The sequence below is a fragment of the Lutra lutra genome, chromosome 10 (assembly GCF_902655055.1).
Source record: "Lutra lutra chromosome 10, mLutLut1.2, whole genome shotgun sequence".
NCBI lineage: Eukaryota > Metazoa > Chordata > Mammalia > Carnivora > Mustelidae > Lutra > Lutra lutra.
This window is the reverse complement of record NC_062287.1, coordinates 24,085,500-24,104,087: the sequence shown is the minus strand read 5'-3', so window position 1 is coordinate 24,104,087 and position 18,588 is coordinate 24,085,500. Positions and strand designations below refer to the sequence as shown.

At 50.5% G+C, this 18,588-nt stretch overlaps 2 protein-coding genes across 2 annotated transcripts in view; one reads left to right on the top strand and one right to left on the bottom strand.

Annotated features, from left to right (window-relative positions):
• Positions 1-10,310, bottom strand: part of FLI1 (Fli-1 proto-oncogene, ETS transcription factor) — a 115,132-nt gene extending 104,822 nt beyond the window's left edge. The window contains exon 1 of the mRNA XM_047747313.1: positions 9,956-10,310. Coding sequence (XP_047603269.1) covers positions 9,956-9,973 — 18 coding nt within the window. The 5' untranslated portion in view covers positions 9,974-10,310. The remainder of the gene's footprint in view (positions 1-9,955) is intronic.
• A 174-nt stretch (positions 10,311-10,484) lies between these two features.
• LOC125079685 (protein transport protein sec31-like) lies at positions 10,485-15,486 on the top strand. The gene is made up of 3 exons (XM_047693485.1): positions 10,485-10,526; positions 10,937-11,627; positions 15,195-15,486. Exons 1-3 carry the CDS (start codon positions 10,485-10,487, stop codon positions 15,203-15,205), a joined length of 744 nt encoding a protein of 247 aa, XP_047549441.1. The 3' UTR covers positions 15,206-15,486.
• The last annotated feature ends 3,102 nt before the right edge of the window (positions 15,487-18,588 follow it).

Sequence of the window (18,588 nt, the reverse complement as noted above, 5' to 3'; positions counted from 1 at the left end):
TCAGGCCCTATTCTTAGTTTCTATTAATGCAAAGGGATTAGCACAGCTCCAGTGTCACTTGGTAATAAAAACAACCAGCTCACAGAAAGTCACAAAGCACCTCCTAAGAGCTCCAGGCTTCAACTGGCCTCAAAGATCATTCTAGAATTTAGCCCCGAGATTGTGGGGAAGAGCCACATGGGCCCAGACAGAACTTCTATGAAAGGCTCAGTCATCCATGCCCCCCAAATAAGAAACGGTTTTAAAGACTGCCAGTGATCAGAGTTTTATGAGCATGGAAGCTGAAAGGAAAATTTGGAATGATACCTTCACTGTATGCACCAGAAAACATTTAGCATGAGAGATTTTACATGAATTCTCAAAGACTGAAGTGACTTGCCTAAGACCCCATCACTCATTTACGTCAGAGCTGGGCCTGGAATTCAGGTCTCTGGATCCTAGGCTGGACAGTTTTTACTTACTTAGTACAAAATAGGACCCAAAAGTCTCTGAGATCAGCACATTTGGGTTAGAATGCTGGTGTCCAGCCCCTTTTTTACAAATCTATTTCTGAAGTCCCTTTATTTATTTATTTATTTATTTTAATTTATAAAAGTAATATATACTACTGACTTAAAAAAAAATGAAAGACTACCTAAGTTTATCGTGTGAAAAAACAAAAGTTGCCCAGCCACTGTTAATAGCCTCTTGTATATTCTTCTAGAAATTGTCTATGCATAAACATGCATATGTGTGCATTTTCAATTTTTTTTCTTTTTTTTTACAAAAACGAGACCACACATTTTGTAACTTGCTTTTTTCCATGTGACATTATGCCCAGGGAACTGTCTAAATCAGTGTATATAGACAATTGATTTTATTCCACAGAATAGTTGCATGGTATTTTCTTATAAGCATCATCCATAACGTATTTAACAAGTCCGCTGTAGAAGTTTAGATTCTTTCCAATTTTTGCCCTTACAAGGGTACAATAACCATCGTGTGCATACATCTTTCATATCTGACTGAACATGTCTGTAAGCTAAATTTTTAGAAATTGGACTTGTTACTGAATTTCGGTAAATATCTCAATCGTTGTTTCTGATTGATGTTTCCAATTGATGTGTTCTCCAGAATGACTGTACCAAGCTAGACTCCCACCCACAAGGTAAGACAGTGACATTTCTGTTTACTCTAACATGAGGCAATTTTAAGCTGTTTTAATCTTTGTTATACTGCACTCATAGATGATAGATGTTGGAATTTCATTATTTTCATTTGAATATCATTAGGCACATGTTTGCAATTCTTTTCACAGGTCTATTGGCCATTTGTATTTTTTTTTTTCTAGCATTGTCTGTCATAGCATTTTTGCCTACCTTTCTGCTAACTGGTCTACCTTTTTCTTATTGTAAGAAATCTGGTATCCTGGGACTTTTGTTTTTTGTTTTATTCCCTAGAAATATTCTTCCTCCGATTCTCATTTATCTTTGCACTCGATCTATGGTGTTTTTCCTTTGTGTTAAAATATATGCAGAGGACCTACAGCTAAGAAAGGGAGAATAAGAAGTCCTTCCCTTGGCTGAAGCCCTGGTTTTCCAAAAATGTCCATACAACAGACTAGTATTACCAAAAGTGAAGGGGTAATGGAAATTATAAGCCAGATGGTATCCTTGGGAAAATGTTCCTACACTTCTTTATGGTAAAAAGCCACAAATAAAGATTTGCCCAATGAGTATTGCTGCTTTTGGAATCTCCAATAGTCAGAGCTTAAAATCCAAAAGCAGAGAAAGCCCTATACTCTATAGGTTCAGAAGAAATATTATAGGCAACTTGTTCTTCTTCACTTATGTGGAGTTCTGTTGAGAACTGTGTCTGGCTGTGTCAATTCAGTTTAGGGTTGAATGAATAAATGAATGAGTATGAATTAAGTAATGAATGCCTAAAGGCAAAATGACTCTTCAGGCATAAAAATTTAGATTAAACTCTAAGCATTTACACAGATGGTAACAGCATTAACTTAAAGACAATTTGAAAACGGAGTGATTTTACAGTAATAACTGTTACCACATTTCTGCTATGTGAACTATAGTGCAAAATTTTTCGTGCTTGGACTCCTTCACACCTAAAACCAATGAATCCCCATATATCCAGACCCAACAACTCTGCTACTGGAATGTTAGATTCCAGGAGACATGTGAAACCCACACGGGTTAGAGTTCCATGGCACGCGTAATTCTGGCCTCCTGCATGTGTGCACTGCGATGAGACATGGGTCTTCCGTTACCTTGGACACATAGCACTGTCTGAGTAAATGGGCCCTGCTCAAGGTAAATGCAAAAACATTTCAGTTCTCAAATCTACATTCTCTAGGAGGTAACTTCAAAAATTTACATACTCTGGGATTTTGATCATGAACTAAATGGCAGGTACCCTGTTTCCCAAAGAGGGGAACTAATGTTAAATATGCTGGCATTTTGGTTCATTTTTGTAAGTATAAGCAACTCAGAAGCTGCCCTGAAGTGGGACTGAATGATCTGGAAATGAATCTGAACACTTTATCTCTGATCCTATTTGGAATGGTGGTGATAAGCGAGTTTCTGGTGTGCTTGGTGAAATTTCACCATGAGGTGATGGGCACAACCAAACCACGAAAGTCTGTCAGACCTGTTTGACTTTCTATCAAAGTTAGATTGGAGTCTCAGGGAAATAACGTTTCCTTTTGTCTCTTCTCAATTACTATCTGCTGACTCATTGTCAAAGGGAACTGAAGTTGTACCCCCAGGAGAGCCTGCCTAATTGAAAAGAGGGTTTGTGGAGCACCTGGGTGGCTCAGTGGGTTAAGCCTCTGCCTTCAGCTCAGGTCATGATCTCAGGGTCCTGGGATCGAGCCCCGCGGGCTGTCCGCTCAGCGGGGAGCCTGCTTCATCCCACCCCCACCCTGCCTGCCTCTCTGCCTACTTGTGATCTCTCTGTGTCAAATAAATAAATAAAATCTTCAAAAAAAAAAAAAAAACAAAAAAGAAGGCTTGTGGTGTAATCTCTAGAACACTGAGACAGAGGACACATTTAAATGAGTTAAAGGAAAAATCACATTTTTATGAGCTCTGGTGAAGTAGAGTTTCTCCTCCTTCTCCTGACTCCTTACTTAATAAACAGGCATCTTTAAAGACAGTTGAGAGCATGGTCTGGTTCCCTGAGCATATCACTGGCTCTCAAATCCTGTCAATTATTCACTTCTTGGGGCCTCTTGTGTCCAACTGTGAACAAGTGATGGAGGCACTCCCTCTCCATTTCCTAAGGAACTAGATGTGGACAGGAAGGGTTCCATGTCTAAGAGATTTGTACATCTATGTTGGTCATACCTCTCTTCACGATTTTTTGATTCCTCCTTTCTAGACCTAAATTCTTGTTACGGTATTGAAGGTGTCCAGAATACAATTCCAGCCACTCTTTCCCCTCCTACCTTTTCCTTCATATGCATTCCTCCCCGCCCCACCACCCTCACCAAAGTATTCTGATTTCTGAGAAAGCCCCTGAACTGTATCTTCTTGGGCAGGTCCTGCCCATCCTTCATAGCCAAGGTCCAGGTCCACCTATACCAAGAGACTGTGTGTATAGAAAAAGCAAATATTCTGGAATCAGAAACCCCAGGCTCGAAACCCAGTTGTGCCATCCATCACCTGTCATCTTAGATAACTTACCTAACCTCCCTGAACTTTAACTTCTCCTATCCAAAATGGAGACGTGATGGTATTATCTCCTACTGAGCTGTTATGAGGATTAATGATGAAGGTTTACGCAAAAGTGCTTTGTAAATAGAAAGGACCATATGAATAACTATTGGGGTTAGGTCTTTCTGGGTCTCTCCAATTGAAATTGCTCCTTCCTTCCTTGAGGCTAGTATAACACTTGTTGCATTCGTCTGTGCACACACCCAGCTTAGCCTCCTGATGCCTCCAGAAAGCAGCCTCTTTGCCACTGGCATTCTATCTACCTTGACCCCATTCCCTTACCCTGCATTACAGTCATGCAAAAGACCTTACTGATTTGCATGGTTTGCTGTCTTGCGTTAATATGGCTGGCACCAGTTTATGATGCCAATGAGGCTAAGGTTATAGATCTCTATAAAGCCAGCCAGCTTTCCACACCAAAAGGATTATTCCCTAGACAGCCTAATCCTGTTAGACTTCCATGATATTGGCGCCAAGGGGGACAATATGGGGGTAGCAAAACCCTACCCATTGCCTCTGGGAAACATCTCTAGGCTATAGGCCACTGATGCTGGGTGTAAGAGGTCAGTAGGAGAGTGAGAGTGACATCACTTAGTAGTACCATCCCATCGATGAACTGATACGTGGATAGGATGAGCACTGTAGATGTAAATCATTAAAGCAACAGAAAATGAAGCAGAGTACAGTCTTCTGCAAGGAAAACACACCTGCACAGATCTGAGCTTACTAGAAAAGCTGTTATTCTGGTTGATGATTTTGTGAGATTGTGTGTGTGTGTGTGTGTGTGTGTGTGTGTACATAGTGACCAATGTCCTTTAGCCTTCTCAGTTTGTCACAAAACAACAAGCCAAAGATAGAAAGACTATTCCAATGACAGGCCAAGAAAAGAAAGTCACATTATTCAAAACAAAACAAAACAAAACAAAACAAAACAAAAACATTATTCTAGACCCACATAATGTAGCTAATTGTCTAAAATGAATGAAAATAGTAGATTTTCAATTCTCACTCTAGAGAGTCGGTCCCTAATCTGAAAACTCCTCTATCAAGCTTCAGATAGAATAAGACCTCTTTTTAGAGAAGACTAGGATGGCTTGAGTCTTGACTTACAATTTGAAGATATTTTTTTGAAGTTTGAGGTAGGATAAATTTGAGGATAGTTTTTGAAGTTTGAGGTAGGATAAAGGCCTCAGTGCATTAGAAATCCTGTCTGGTGATTCATCATCATGGAGATTTTCCCAAATTTTACTTTTATTTTTATTTTTTTCCTGGGGCAACTTAGTACTAGCATTAGACTAATGTTACATTTCTAGAAAACAGACTGGGTTTAAATCAATCACTTTTTAAAACCGAATGCCAAGTTAACCAGATAACCCCAAATATGAGCAGACATTGAAATCTGAACTCTTATTTAATGCAGTTGTTATTTAAGACCTACTTACTACACAGTCTGAAAGATGGGTCTATAAGTTATATTGTAATGCATCTGAATATATTTTGCTTAAATCATCAAATACTCAGTTATTAAAGGAATTGAAATAGGAATTCGGCCCACCTGCCCCTGGTCGGTAGAGGGACCTATTGGTTATTTAAGCAAAATCCTTTAATTTTTTGTTGCCTCTTGGTAATGGAGACTTTGTTTGTCCATAGGAAAAGAAGGATTTATTTTGGAAAACAGCTATGTAAAAATCCTATCTGAGAATTTGGAATTCTTTTTAAAATATGGATCTAATTCAGGATGGCAGTAATAAATTTTTCATTAAATAACAGATACTTCTTTAGCTCAAAGTGCCAAATTCCTCATGGTTTTTCTTTTTAAGGCTTCTCTCTCTGTCTGTCTCTGTCTGCTTCTCTCTCACACACATAATCTCCAGGATTCTGTCACTCATGGTATTATAATGAAAGCAAATGAAATCTTCGCAATGTGGTGGAAAGAACACTAGCCTGAGGGTTAGGATCCCTGAATTCTCCTCTTGACTCGGTCAGTGGTTAGCTATGTGATCTTAGATAGTGCATTAAACAACTCTTGGCCTCAGTTTCCCCACCCACAGAACAAGCACATTGAGCTCAATAATCTCAAAAGTTCTCAAGTTGCAAACCTACAAATCTGACTTTGAATGGCAGGAGAAGTGGAGGGAAGATTTTTGTGGGAATTATTCACCAAGGAAATAGGATTCATCATTTGGTAACTACCTGAAGGAAGCAATTCTATGTGGTCACAGGGACAGAGAAGCTGACAGAGTGCTGTCCTGCCTGGCATTCTCATGACTGCAGGAAGGTTAAAAGGTAGTGGTGGAGGGGAGGGGGGGGGGTTGTACAATTCACTCTTCAAAGTCAAGACAGCAGCTATTTTTGAGGACAGACGTAGAGTTTTTGTTCCCAGGGGTCCTCACTCTGCTGCTTTCTGCTCAGATACCATCCCGAAGTTTCCAGACTGGAAAGCATTGTCTTGTCAGCCTTAGCCTACCCTCCTGGCCCCCGTCTGCTACACACACACTCTCTGCTGGCTTACAGAAGCCAGTGGGGACCTCCCCCTACGTTTCCCATTTTGTTCTCCCATCATTTAAGGGATTGTATGGTGCTGCCATTTCCCAAGGCAAACGATGTACACTGACAGTTTTTCTGCTCCATTGTGACTTTATCTGAAGCATCCTCCCCTGGTATCCTGACTGATATGGCCACATCACCTTCTACCTCCTAACCTGCCTCTTTGTTCTTGAGAAAGTGGATCAACCCTACACACAAAATTATTTATTTAGATGTCTGCCCCTACTATGAGATATACATTCTAGCAGGGTTTTGATAGCCTCTTTTATTCTCAACACAGAGAGCAGAGACTTGGAACATAATAGACACATAATCAGTATTGTTGAATTAATAAAATATGTATTATGGGACACCCAGACCTGTGATCTGATGCTCCAATTGATCCCTGAAAGCCCTTAACCTCAAGGAGAAATTCAGCAAACGGGCATTCCACTAAGGTACCAGACTTTATTTAATCCTCACTGTGGTTTCTGGCAAGGGAGTGCTTTGGCCCCACTTTACAGATGAGAAAACTGACATTCAAAGACCTGAAGGGCCTTGCTATAGGGCACACAGCAGCTGAGTAGCAGCTGAGAATGAACTCAGATTTTCTGACTTCAAGTCTGCCCCACATTTCCCTGTTTCATTCACCAAGTCTGCACCTTTTCTGATTGTCTCTCCATCTTTAATGGTACCATGTGCATTGAATCAAGCTTTCATAGACGGAGGAACTAGATTCAGTGGAAGACTGCCTAGAACAAAGATGCAGGTTTTGAAACCGGGTCATCTTCTGAGCAGCAACCAGTATCACGTGATTTTCAACACTGATAATATCATTGTGGGGGCAGGGGTGGGGTAAGTGTTGTTTAATATCGCAGGTTAACTTCTCTGTGGCCAAAGAAGAGCAGAATGGCTCCTGCAAATTTTGGTATTCCCAACGTGACGCTGAAAGCCTTCCCAGGAGACATTCTTGGGAAGGAGGCGGGAGCACGACAGAGAAGGACTTACAACAAGGGCGGCAAAATTAAAATTTTGAAATCACACGGAGTTCTGCAAATTATGCACAAAATAAAAAGCTTCCGCAAAGCAATCAGACTTCCCTGGCCTAAATATCTCCTTAGTACGGAGACTCATAGGTATTTTAAAATATTGACATGCCTTATATTTGAGGAAGAAATACGCAGGTGCATAAAAATCACATTCCAGAATTACTCAAAGATGATTTATCAAGGTCACTCAAACTGGGAACACACATTCTAGATTTCTGTCTACAGACCTCCATCTGTACAGGACTGAATTTCACAGACATGCAGGTCTATGTCCTTATAAGAACGTATAAACATGATATTTTAGGAACCGAATATTGGAAAGATACTGTAGAGGGACTTTACTTTCCCTGTTTCATTTAGACAAAGATTTTGAAGTTCAAACAGGTTCAGTGGATCATACATTCTCATGTGAGAGGCTAGAAATCCACTAGCCTCCCCTTGTCCACTGTCCCCTCCAAACACAGTGATTGAACCCTGTAGGAATGGGGTCTAGGAACCTCAAGATCCAAAGGTCACACAGGAACCGGAAACCGTGGCTTTTGCATAATTTAAATACCGAAGCATACATTAACAGCCCCATCCTTGAGCATTCTGGGGACTGAAGTCCCGCCCCAGGACTTGAGAAGCCTCTGCTCTGTGGGTGTGTCTGCAGAACCAGGTCACCTGGAGGAGGGACAAGGGTGCTCCTGAGGAAGGGTTGGAGGGGCTGGAGGGACTCACAGGCTCCCACCGCCCACAGGAGAAAGAAGACCTTCCCCTCCATCCTTAGCATTAAGGACCAGGGCCCTGGTCTCAGCCTGGTTTCCCTGCCTGCCATGCCAATCCTTGTGTGTCTCTCTAAAGAGGTTAGCACATCCTGGGTACACAGACCACAGCTTCCTCCATTTGCTCAGGGCCGTAGAGGTCTAAGCATCATGGAGATATTGCTTCACTTCTCCTTAGGGTGTCCACATCAAGACCCTGGAGCCATTTTGCCACCCTTCCGGATCAGAGGGAGAGCTTCTGGTAAGTGGTAAGTGTCCTAATGTGAGAGAGTTTTCTAAAGTGGAGCATCCTTTTATCAAACCAGAGACACACAGACATTTGCAGGCGCACACCAGCATGAAGAGAAACAGGTGTAAGTGACCAGGGGCCACCTCCACACTCGCCATAGGAGCACTCCTCACCCTCGCACACTTTAAACTGGATGAACCCAGACTCACACAGGCTTCCCCTGAACTCAGTACAATCAGTTATCTCATCTCCAGATTTTCAAGTTCCTTCTGTTGGTGCCTTTTACCTAAGTCAGCATGTTTCAAACTTTCAGAAAAAAAAAAAAAAAAAAAAAAAAAAACCTTAGAAAATAAAAACCACTACTCCACCCAAATGATAAAAATCTCTTAAATTCTCCAAGCACAACATCTCATCTCCTCTGAACTCAGCCCCGAGCAAGGAGTTGATTCCTTTGGGTTCTGGGGAATGGCCGGCTCTGCCAGTCCCCACCTCACCAGCCTAATAGTTTTTCCAGACTGACTCCTGTTTGGGATTGCGGGACAGCCTGGAAGTCGACTCCTGGTCCCATTCATTCCTCTGGGTCCTCTAAGGTCAGTCACTTTAGGGGGTGTCCCTCCTCTCAGCTCCCGGGCCCACTTCCCCCTTCCAGGAGGGGCAGGCAATCAACACTCCTGAAGTCTGACACAAACCCCAGACCCTCATCCATCCCTCTGGGCTGCATTTTGCAACTTAAAGGCAGGCTTGAGGTGTGGGGTGAGGGTGGGGAGGTGGGTGGATTTGCCAGCGCGGTCGCAGGGGCCGTGGGCTCAGAGCCGGCCACCGCAGGAGAAGCCGCTCTGCAGGCGCGGGACCCTCTTTGGGAAGACGGTGGAGCCCTTGCCCTGGAGCCAGCGCACGGCTGGGCGAGGAGAGCCAGAGCTGCGGCCAAGGCGCGGGGGCAGCGACGCCGACCCAGGCTGCAGAGGGATCCTCTGCCGGCGGAGCGCAGAGGCCGTCCCGGCAGTCTCGGGGAGCCGGCAGCCCTCGAGGGCCAGAGAGCTCCGCAACACAAGCACCAAGAGGAAGGGAAACCAGCCCGCGCTGACATGTAAACAGGGACTTCCATCTGGAGGAGTCCTCTCGCACAGACCCCCAAGCACACTCACTTGCACCCCGATCCGCCTGCAACCCATCCACTTGCCCGCCCCAAGGCCCTCCAGGCGGGGGACCCTAGCTGGTGGCGGCTGCAGCTCCCTCCCCCGTCGCCTTCGGCCTTGGGGAAGAGGAAGCCGGCAGTCAGGCGAGTGCCTAGCACCGGGGCCAAGCGCCCAGCTTGCCCGGTGGGAGTGGTGGACCCGGAGGTCTCCAACCCCAGGCTTGGATCCGCGCCCGAGGTCCTTAGGTTTCATGCGGACCCCGCCCGCAGCCTGGCCCGCAGCGCGTAGGGGGCAGCCGGACGCGGCTCTGGGACAGGGGGTGCTGGGGGAGATCGCTGACTGTGGTGAGCCCGGAGGGTCGCCCCCGAGAGTAAGACTTGCCACCCGAGCGCGGGAGGAGAAGGCGCGAAGCCGGGGCACGGAAGGAAGGGAGAGTAGCCACGTCTTCCGGGACCCCGGCTCCCCGCGCCAAGCCTGCCCGCTGCCTAGCCGCCCCGGCCGGACCCGCCGCTCCCGCACCCACTGCCCCATCGCTTACCTTAATAGTCCCGTCCATTTGGCCAAGTCTGCAGCCGAGCCCCCCAATATTCCACACATTGACCCGGTTGCAGCCTGACCTCGCAGCCCCTTCGGATTAGCCCGGCGCGGCCTCCCTGGCGCCCTGGGCCCTCCCTGCGTGCCCCCCACGAGCGCCCTGCCCTCGCTCCCCTGTGCACGTTTGTTGTTGTAGCGGAGCGAAAAAGAGACAGTTAACCGGATGAAACTTTTTTTCAGCTAATTTTGGGAAGTGACTTCACTTTGCGAATCGAGGAGGAAGTCCTATCTCTCTCTCTCTCTCTCTCTCTCTCTCTCTCTCTCTCTCTCTCTCTCTCGTCTCGCGCTCTCCTCTCCTCTCCCCTCTGCTCTCCGTTGCCTTCCCTCCCCCCACACCCCCTCTTCCTCCCCTCTGCTGGTCCTGCTTTTCGCATCACACACACTATATAAATATACCCGGAGATGCCCAGATACATTCACGCGCAGCGCACACAGGATACTTGCTCCTGGGAGATAAGAGCGAGCCGGGAACAATGCCGGGGTCCACGCCCGGCGCCCGCGCCCTGATTCCCGCAGTCTGCACCCCCACCCCCAACACCTTCCCCCAAAGTCCAAAACCAAATGTCTTTGGCCTCCTTCCTTTTCCCGGGCCGTTGGCCGAAGGTGGCCCTCCTGACTCATTCACTTTCCGTTTCTTCCCACAGATACATTCATTAATGCTTTTTCCAGCCGGAGTCAAACTTATTGGGGGTTGGGGGGGAGTTTACTCGGGCTGGGGATAACCTGGAGCCTACTGCCCGGGGAGATCCGGACGCAGACCGAAGCAAACCAACCATTTAAAAATGCATCCAATGGGAATTTTTCCACTCGGGCCCTCGGCCATCGAGTCGCGGCAGACTCAGAGCAGTTCACCGGTCGATGCGGACTCCGGGCGGTTTCGGAAGGACCGTCGGGGGCGCGGACTAGGCTCCCAGCGCATTGTTAGCAGAAGGGAGCCCTCGGGGCAGCGCGCCTCGGCCCTTCGCTCCCGGAGAGTTCCCGGCGCCCGCCGAGGGCGGGAGCGGCGGCACCCAAGGCCACCTCTCCTCGCCTTCTAGGGTCAAACCCCTCGCACTTTACCTGGACCCGATGGCCCAAGTCCCGGCGCTCGGCCAGAGCCGCCTATGCAGTGCTACTCCGAGCCCCGGAGAAACCTACACTACCGCGGACACTCCTCCTACGCTGGTCAGCAGGTCTCCAGAGCGCAGCAAGCAAGATCGCCGCACAGACTCAGACTTCCCCCTTGGGTGAGCCCCCGGGGTCAGTGCTCCGGACCATCGTCCGCACCCAGCCGGGAAGCCAGCCGGCCCTCGGCCCGCCTTGTCGGTCCCCGCCACCCGGAGACCTCCCCGGCCCCGCTGCATTGCCGCCGAACGCTCCAGTTGGGGCAGCCTCAGGAGTCCAGACGCAGCGAGGGGACCCCCCCACCCCACCCCCGAGCGCTCTCGGCTTGACTCCCTTCTCCCCAACCTCCAAAACAGGTTACCTTGTCCACGCTCTCCAGACCACGCTTTGGACTTTTTCACTTTTATTTAAGAGTCCACCCGGGGAAGGAGGAAAAAAAAAAAATCCAGAGGAGATCCGAGTCAATTGGAAAGAAAAAAAAATTCAAAAGGGTGTCCACAGCGACGAAAAAGGTGACTTATTAATTCTTTATTTCTTCTGGACCAATTGAGCCAGAAAGCTAGCTTGCCTTCCTCCCTCCCTCCCCCCACCCCCTCTCGAAATTAGTCTCATCAATTCAGCTCCAATTTTGGGTTCGAATACAGACGCGGGTCTGAACGTGACCAGACCTGGAGTGGCGGGTGCAGCCTGCCAGCAACTGAGACTCGGTGTGCTTATGGGGGAGTGGGGTGGGGGTGGGGTGGGGGGGGTGGGGGCCGGACCGACCCCCCCCCACCTCCTGTCTGCTTCTCAATCCAGGGGTCTGCTCCGGGGCTCCCCAGAGACCGCCACATCTGGTTACCGCTAGCGGGGTCAGTTCCCCCCCTTTGCCTGGGGCCACCAGTTCTGGAGTTCAATTAAAAGAAATCAGACTTAACCCTTTCCTCCCCTCGGCCGGCAGCCTGCGCTCTCACTCTTCCCTTCAGCTTTTCCACATGCTTTCCAGAGAGGAAAGAGGTTAAAGGGAAAGGAAGAATGAATTACATCCTTTCAAACCCCAAATTGTTTCCTTTTCAGCCCAGACTCTGTAGACCTTCAAACGACAACAGGGCTTTCAGGAGGGTGCGGGGAGACCGCTTCCCACCCAGACCTGGCCAGAAACCCGGCACCCCCAGCTACATTGCCCCTTTTTCAGGCAGAAGGGATTCCAACTCTACCACCCGGAGGCCCCCTTCCTGGTCCTGGGCAAACACTGAGGTTGCTAACGGCCACCCCACACCATCCAGCCGCTCCCCCTTCCTTCCAGACTCCTCGTAGTGCTGGAGAAGTCACCTCCATGGCAAAAATGTTGGCTAGGTTTCTCTTCCAACCTCCTATGAGGGGTGGCCAAGAGCATATATTCTTATCTACACTGCACTGATCAGGACAGTCACCCCCACACCCCTAGCACCCCCAACTCCTTTTAGCAGGAGCTGCCTTTCACATCAGGGAGTTGGTCAATATGAAACTACATTAAAATGAGGACTTGCCCTCCTGTTTTATTTTATTTTTTTTTAAGATTTTATTTATTTCACACAGAGAGAGAGATCACAGGTAGGCAGAGAGGCAGACAGAGGGGGAGGAGGAAACAGGCTCCCTGCTGAGCAGAGAGCCCAAGGAGGGACTTGATCCCAGGACTCTGAGATTATGACCTGAGCTAAAGGCAGAGGCTTAACCCACTGAGCCACCCAGGTGCCCCTGCCCTCCTGTTTTAGCTGTGGAACTCAATAGCACTTTGTTTCTCCTGGGAGAACCAAAGCTAAGGCAATTTCATAATTTGGAAGATGGAGGGGGGAGAGGCTGACATTGGCATAACTGTCACCCCTTTGTGACTCATGGACTGGCCCTGATGCCATGCCTTTTGCTATTTACCAGCTCCTCCATGAGGAGCTCCTCTCCATTCACGAGGTCCTCCAACCAGCAAAAAGAAACCCCCCAACTGGGAACAACAGCTCTTTGAGGGATTTGAGGCTCCCTCTACCCCATATTGACATGCTGGTGGGCAAGTTTACCCCACTTATATAACTCTGGGTTTGAGGCTCAACTCCTGCTGCTGCTTCTATTTTAAATCCCAAAGGGGGAAAAAGCCCTAACCAAACACAACAGTAAACAAGTCTGCCCTGTTTCATGTGGTTAACACCAGACATCTGGAAAGATGGTTTGATCCTGGCAACTCGCATTGTTTTCACGAGCAGCCAAAGAGAATATTTTGAATGTTTGCATTGAGACAAATTGATAGAGAGCCTGTGGTAAGGCCCACTACAAATGAAAAGTGTCTTTGAGTTGGGGAGCCCCTCCCCGTCTCCCCTCTCGCCCTCCCCTTTCTCTTTCCCCTCTCTCCCTTCTCCTAGCTTAGCGAGGAGCTGGTTACCCCAGCCCACACACTTGCCCACACCCTCTTTCCTGGCTCACCAGAGACTGCCCTGCCTGCCTTTCCCAGACTGGGCAGGGCTGGTGCCCAGGAGCCAGTGCCCGCTACCATCAGCGCCCACCAGCTTTCAAGTCGGGGAGCGCTGCAGCCAAGGAAGCCAGGCCAGCATGGAAAACAAAAGCTACCAACTGGGGGACCCACAAGACAACTCATGACACCGTTCTAAGCCTAGGGTCAGGTACAGAAAGCATGCACATGGAGGTGAATATTTAGGAAAACATTTGGATTTTGAACATTTTCGCTGGAACTCTGGTCGGACGACTTGCCTCTCACCGTCCGCACTTGACAGTATTTTCAAAGATGCGGAAGTCCTGCTTCCCCCCGGGAGGGAAGCGGCTGAGTGAAACGTGTCTTGGCTCGCTCAAAGTCAGCCCTTTTGACCCGGTCAAGACTTTCCAGACGCGACTTCCTGGGCTTCTTCGGTCCCAGCCCAGGTTGGAGGCGGGAGGACGCGACAATCGGGGCCAGGTCCCCGGGGTGCCTCCGGACCCGGGGACTGCCCCGTCACTTGAAACCCCGAAAGATGCCAGGCCTGGCAGAGTGTCTCCGGCGGATCCACCCCCCTCCGTCCCTCCGTCCTCCGTCCTCCCCCGCCCCTCGGGTCCAGCGCGGCCTCGGCTGGTATTCGAGCTGGCAAGGGCGGGGAGGCGGGGGCGCGGGGGAGGGACCGGCGAGCGAGCGCCAAAACTCCAGACTGCACAACTGCAGCTTCAAGTGTCTGGCCCCTCGCTCCAGGCCATAATTAATTTGAGATTTATTTTTATTGGAGAACTCGAGTCTCGTCTGACCTTAGCCAAACAAGGCAGCTCGAGCCGCCCCTGGATGCGCTTGAATGCCGGGGAATATTTCTGCAGGAAGGCTCTGCAGGCGCGCCTGCTTTGAATTTGTTTCTCAGACTTCATCTACTCACAGAATGAAGGAAGATTTAGAGCCTCTGCTCGCCCTGCCCGCTCCCCACGCTCGTTCTTGCCTTAGCGCCAAGCGGGTTCAAAACGCTACGTGGGAGGCCGCGGCGGCGGGAGGGCCGGGGGCCGGCGGGCTCTGCTGGGGGAGGGTCTCTGCTCCCCGAGCCCGAGGCGCTCCGGGCCGGGTCCCCAGACCACGCGGCGTCGACGAGGAAATCCCGAGGGAGTCCCAGGCCGACCAGAGAGCGCAGGCTGACAAGAGGTGGAGACCAGCCAGGTGCCGGGACTCTCACCCAGCGGCGGCGCCTAGACGCGGGCCTGGGGTGGTGTGGGGGGGGGGCACGGGAGCATTTCAGCCTCTCCGATTTCTGTCCGCCCTGCCTCCCAGCCGCCCCAAATGGCATTTATTCTAAGTACAGACCTGTGTCCTTGAAACGCTGCTGCAGGACCTGTTGGCCAGATGTGCCCCTGGGGCGTGTCGGTCGCAGTGAACATTCTGGGGCTAGAAACCTCCTTTGGTCTGGTTTGGGGGGGCGGGGTGTCTTCTCCAGAATGCAGCTTGGGCTGAACCTGCAGGCTAGGTGGTGAGGAAGCGGGAGCAAGGAGTCCGGAAGACTCGCAAAGAGGAGAAAGTGGAGGACCCAGCCAGTCTCCGCGGGGTTGACGAGGGGCTTTCCGGGTTGTGCTCCCTGCGCTGGGACTGACAAGGGATTTGCACCCTGCAGGGGCAGGATGACTTCCCATATCTACAAGTGGAACATCCAGGTGGAAGGACACACCGTGAGACCTAGGGTTTGAATTCCGGCTCTGCACGTACCAGCTCTGTGGCCTTGAACAAGTTCCTTAACCTCTCTGTGCCTCAGTGTCTTCCATCTGTACATGGGTGTTGTGATACAACCTAACCCTCAAAGGGCTTTTCTAAACTTGAAATGAGTGTCTGGAACTTGCCTGACAGCACAATTTTGCCCTTATTTGTATCTTGGCCCCACCTCTTACAAGCTCTGTTATCTTAACCTCTCAATACCTCAGTTTCTCCTCTGCAAAATGGATTACCTCCTAGGGTTGTTATTAATATTAAATGAGTTAGTAGAAATACAATGTTTAGAACAGGGCCTAGCAAAGCCAAGGGCTACCCTGATGTTACTACCATTATACACCTACTGCAATGTCTTTGTCCTAAAGAGTCACCCCCCTCTCTCCCTTTTCCTCTCTCCTTCCAGCCCCATACCCTCCCTCAGCACTCTCCTGCGGAATCTCCCTGAGGACTCTGAGTTCTCAGAACCCAGATCACTGCGGGGTGGCGTGGGCACCCTTGGCTGCTGCAACCAGACTAGGCTCCAGGCTCCCGCCCTGGGCGCCGGGGCCATGCGGTGTTTGTCAACAACCTCGGAGGTTCCTGACACAGAATGGCAGGGGTTTGGCAGCAGGGGACTGTTTGTGCCCCTCTGGCAAATGGTCGATGTAGGGAGCGGGAGGAACAGACCCAAGATTGTCCCTGCTGCGCAGACCTTGCTCCGCCATCAATGCACCCCTTTGTGCAACAATACAAACTTTGTGGCTGCTGAAAAATCCATTTTTCCCCCTTGAAAAGAGCTCCTGCGGCGAGCGGCTCCTTTGGCTGCCCAGGGCTCCTAGACTGCCGCCTCTCTCCCTGCTCCCCACTCTGGACAGCTCTGCTCTCCTGGGCGGGTTTGCTCTCTCTCTTACTCTCCGTTTGGGTCAGTCTCCTGGGCTCCTGCTTGACCCTCTTGGGACCGTCATCCCGAGGTTTTGGGTCCCCGAGGTGTGTGCACACAGGGGTTGGGAGGTGGTGGTGGGATGTGGATGGGAGAGAGACTCCCCACCCCGGGGCCACTTGCAGCCTTTGGGGTAAAGCTAGAAGTGGGAACGCCCTTAGCTTTGAGTACTGGGAGTGCCAGGGTGGGAAGGGTCACAGCCCGCCAAACCTCTCTGGGAAAACTGGACGCCAGGAACCCCGGTGCGCTTTAGTCTCCCTGTGTACGCCCCGCCACCTCCCGAGAGCCCTCCGTCCAGCGATCCATTATATGGATTGTAGACACATAGATTCACTTATTTTTCATTCATTCATTCCAGATTAAACACCTCTTACCCGCGCCAAGGCTCCAGGACCTGGCCCCCCAAAGTGACTGTAAAACTTCTTTAGACCCCGGAAGGGGGAGGGAATGGGGGGGGGGTGATACTACCCAGTCTCAACAAATTTCCCTGTAGAGGAATGGGAGGAGGGCCGAATGCAAAAGTTGCGCTTCCTGAGAGCCGCACCCCAACGAGGTGGCCAAGTGCCGGCTGTCCCACTGGTCGGTGGCATTCGCCGACGCTGCAGGGAGCTCCGCGCTGGCGAGCAGGTGGGGTGGGGGCCGGAGGGGGAGGAGTTTCACGGATAAGGGGCGGGGCCGGGACCTGAGGGGTGGGTTTGCCGAACCCTGGCCGGCTCTTCCTCCTCGGAACTAGGGAAGGCTCAGCCAGCCCCAGCTCCCGGCTGTTACCCGGAAGGAGGGAGGTCGCGCCTGAATCCCTACCCCGGACACCCTCGGCCCCGCCCCACTGGCGGATTTTCATTTAAACGTGTAACCCAGATGTCCTTCCCTCGGTTTGTTTACATTCTTGGGAACTGTTATGAGTGCAAAAAACGTTCTATATGCTGTCAAATGCGCTTTGGAGGGGCGGGTGGGGCCAAGGAAAGGTGTGCTTGAGGACCGACGGGGTGTCGAACCAGTGGAGAAGCGCGTGGCCTTCACATACCCTCGCACACATGCCCAGAGACTCACATGCACACTCCCAAGTACAGGCAGACTCTTAACTTGAAACCTGCTGTGCGCCCGCGGCACGAGCGCAAGACCCACTGGGGTCGGACAACTGGGCTCTCAGTTCAGGGACTGGCGTCTCGGCTTCCCTGCCCAACCTTCACCAGGCTCACCCACTTCCAGTCTCCCACACAGTATCTGCCCGAGAGCCTGCCTCCTCAACCAAGGATTCCCCAGTCTCCAGATCCACCCTCTGACCCAAGAAAGGGGATGGAGGGACCACAGGCCTGGGTGGCAGAGGGGCGGGGGTTATTACCTGTTTAAAGACGCTGTCATGTCTTACCTTGACGTAAGACGATGTGTCGGGGACCGTCTGAAACATCCTGGCTTGGTAAGGAAGGGTGGGGAAGGCCCAAGAACCAGCCTGGGTAGGAGAAACCTCAGTCACCCAACAGTATAACACAGGTGAGAGAGTAGGGGGTCAGGGTGGGGTTAGGTGATGAAGGAGGGATGCAAAGGGAGAGGACTCCAGAGTTGGGATGCTCGGATCCGCCTGGGATCCGCCTGGGCCAGCAAGGGAGGATCGGAACTGTTAGGTACTGGGCACCCGCCCTGCGCCTCTGCCTCCAGACCTGAAGGTTGAGAGCGAGCTGAAGCCATTGGGTCTCTTTCCCACAGCCATGTAACCCTCCCCTACACACAATCAGAGACACCCATCTCCCCACGGGGGCCTGGGTAGTTTCACACCTGCAGACACCAGGGGACGGGGGACCATCTGAGCCAGAAGACAGAATGCTGCCTGGATAAAGGTAGGTTTCCCCTCGGATGCAGCCCAACGACCCAGGGACCAGATATTTACAGAGCTGCCAAGCTCGGGCCCTCCAGGCACAGATCTCCTGCCTGGCTCCTCTAAAACCCCAGGACTCTGCCAGAGTCCAGGTGCCCCCCTCTTCCCTGCTGCTGGACCACGTGGGGAGGAAGACTGGCAGAAGCTTCTTGAGGTCTGGGGAGGTCCTTTCCCCCAGCCCCTGCTTCTTAAAGAAAACAGTTTTTACGGCAGAAACAAAGACAATGAATAACGCAGCCTTATTTCTAGTGGCAGAGGAGCTGGTGTCTGAAGTCTGAGTAATTGGGCTGGCCCGGTCAGAAACCACCCTGGAATGCCAGGTGCCTCTGTGTGAGTCTCCCCTTGTCTTGCCAAGTCCGGCGGCTGTCTCTCTCCCTTCTTCCTGTCCTTCTCTTAAACCATCTTTAACGTGGCAGCGTGCGGCTTCTCCGGCAGCCAATGTGTTTCTGATAAAGTACTTTTCTCCTCACTAACAAATTCCAGCTTTTCGGCTCCTGAAGCCACAACACA

Excerpts from the sequence above, each read along its gene's own strand:
- LOC125079685 (XM_047693485.1), top strand. The coding sequence starts at position 10,485 with ATGCCGGGGTCCACGCCCGGCGCCCGCGCCCTGATTCCCGCA. Across the intron at positions 10,527-10,936 it reads CCCGCGCCCTGATTCCCGCA|CAGAAGGGAGCCCTCGGGGC; the intron begins GTCTGCACCCCC and ends GCGCATTGTTAG.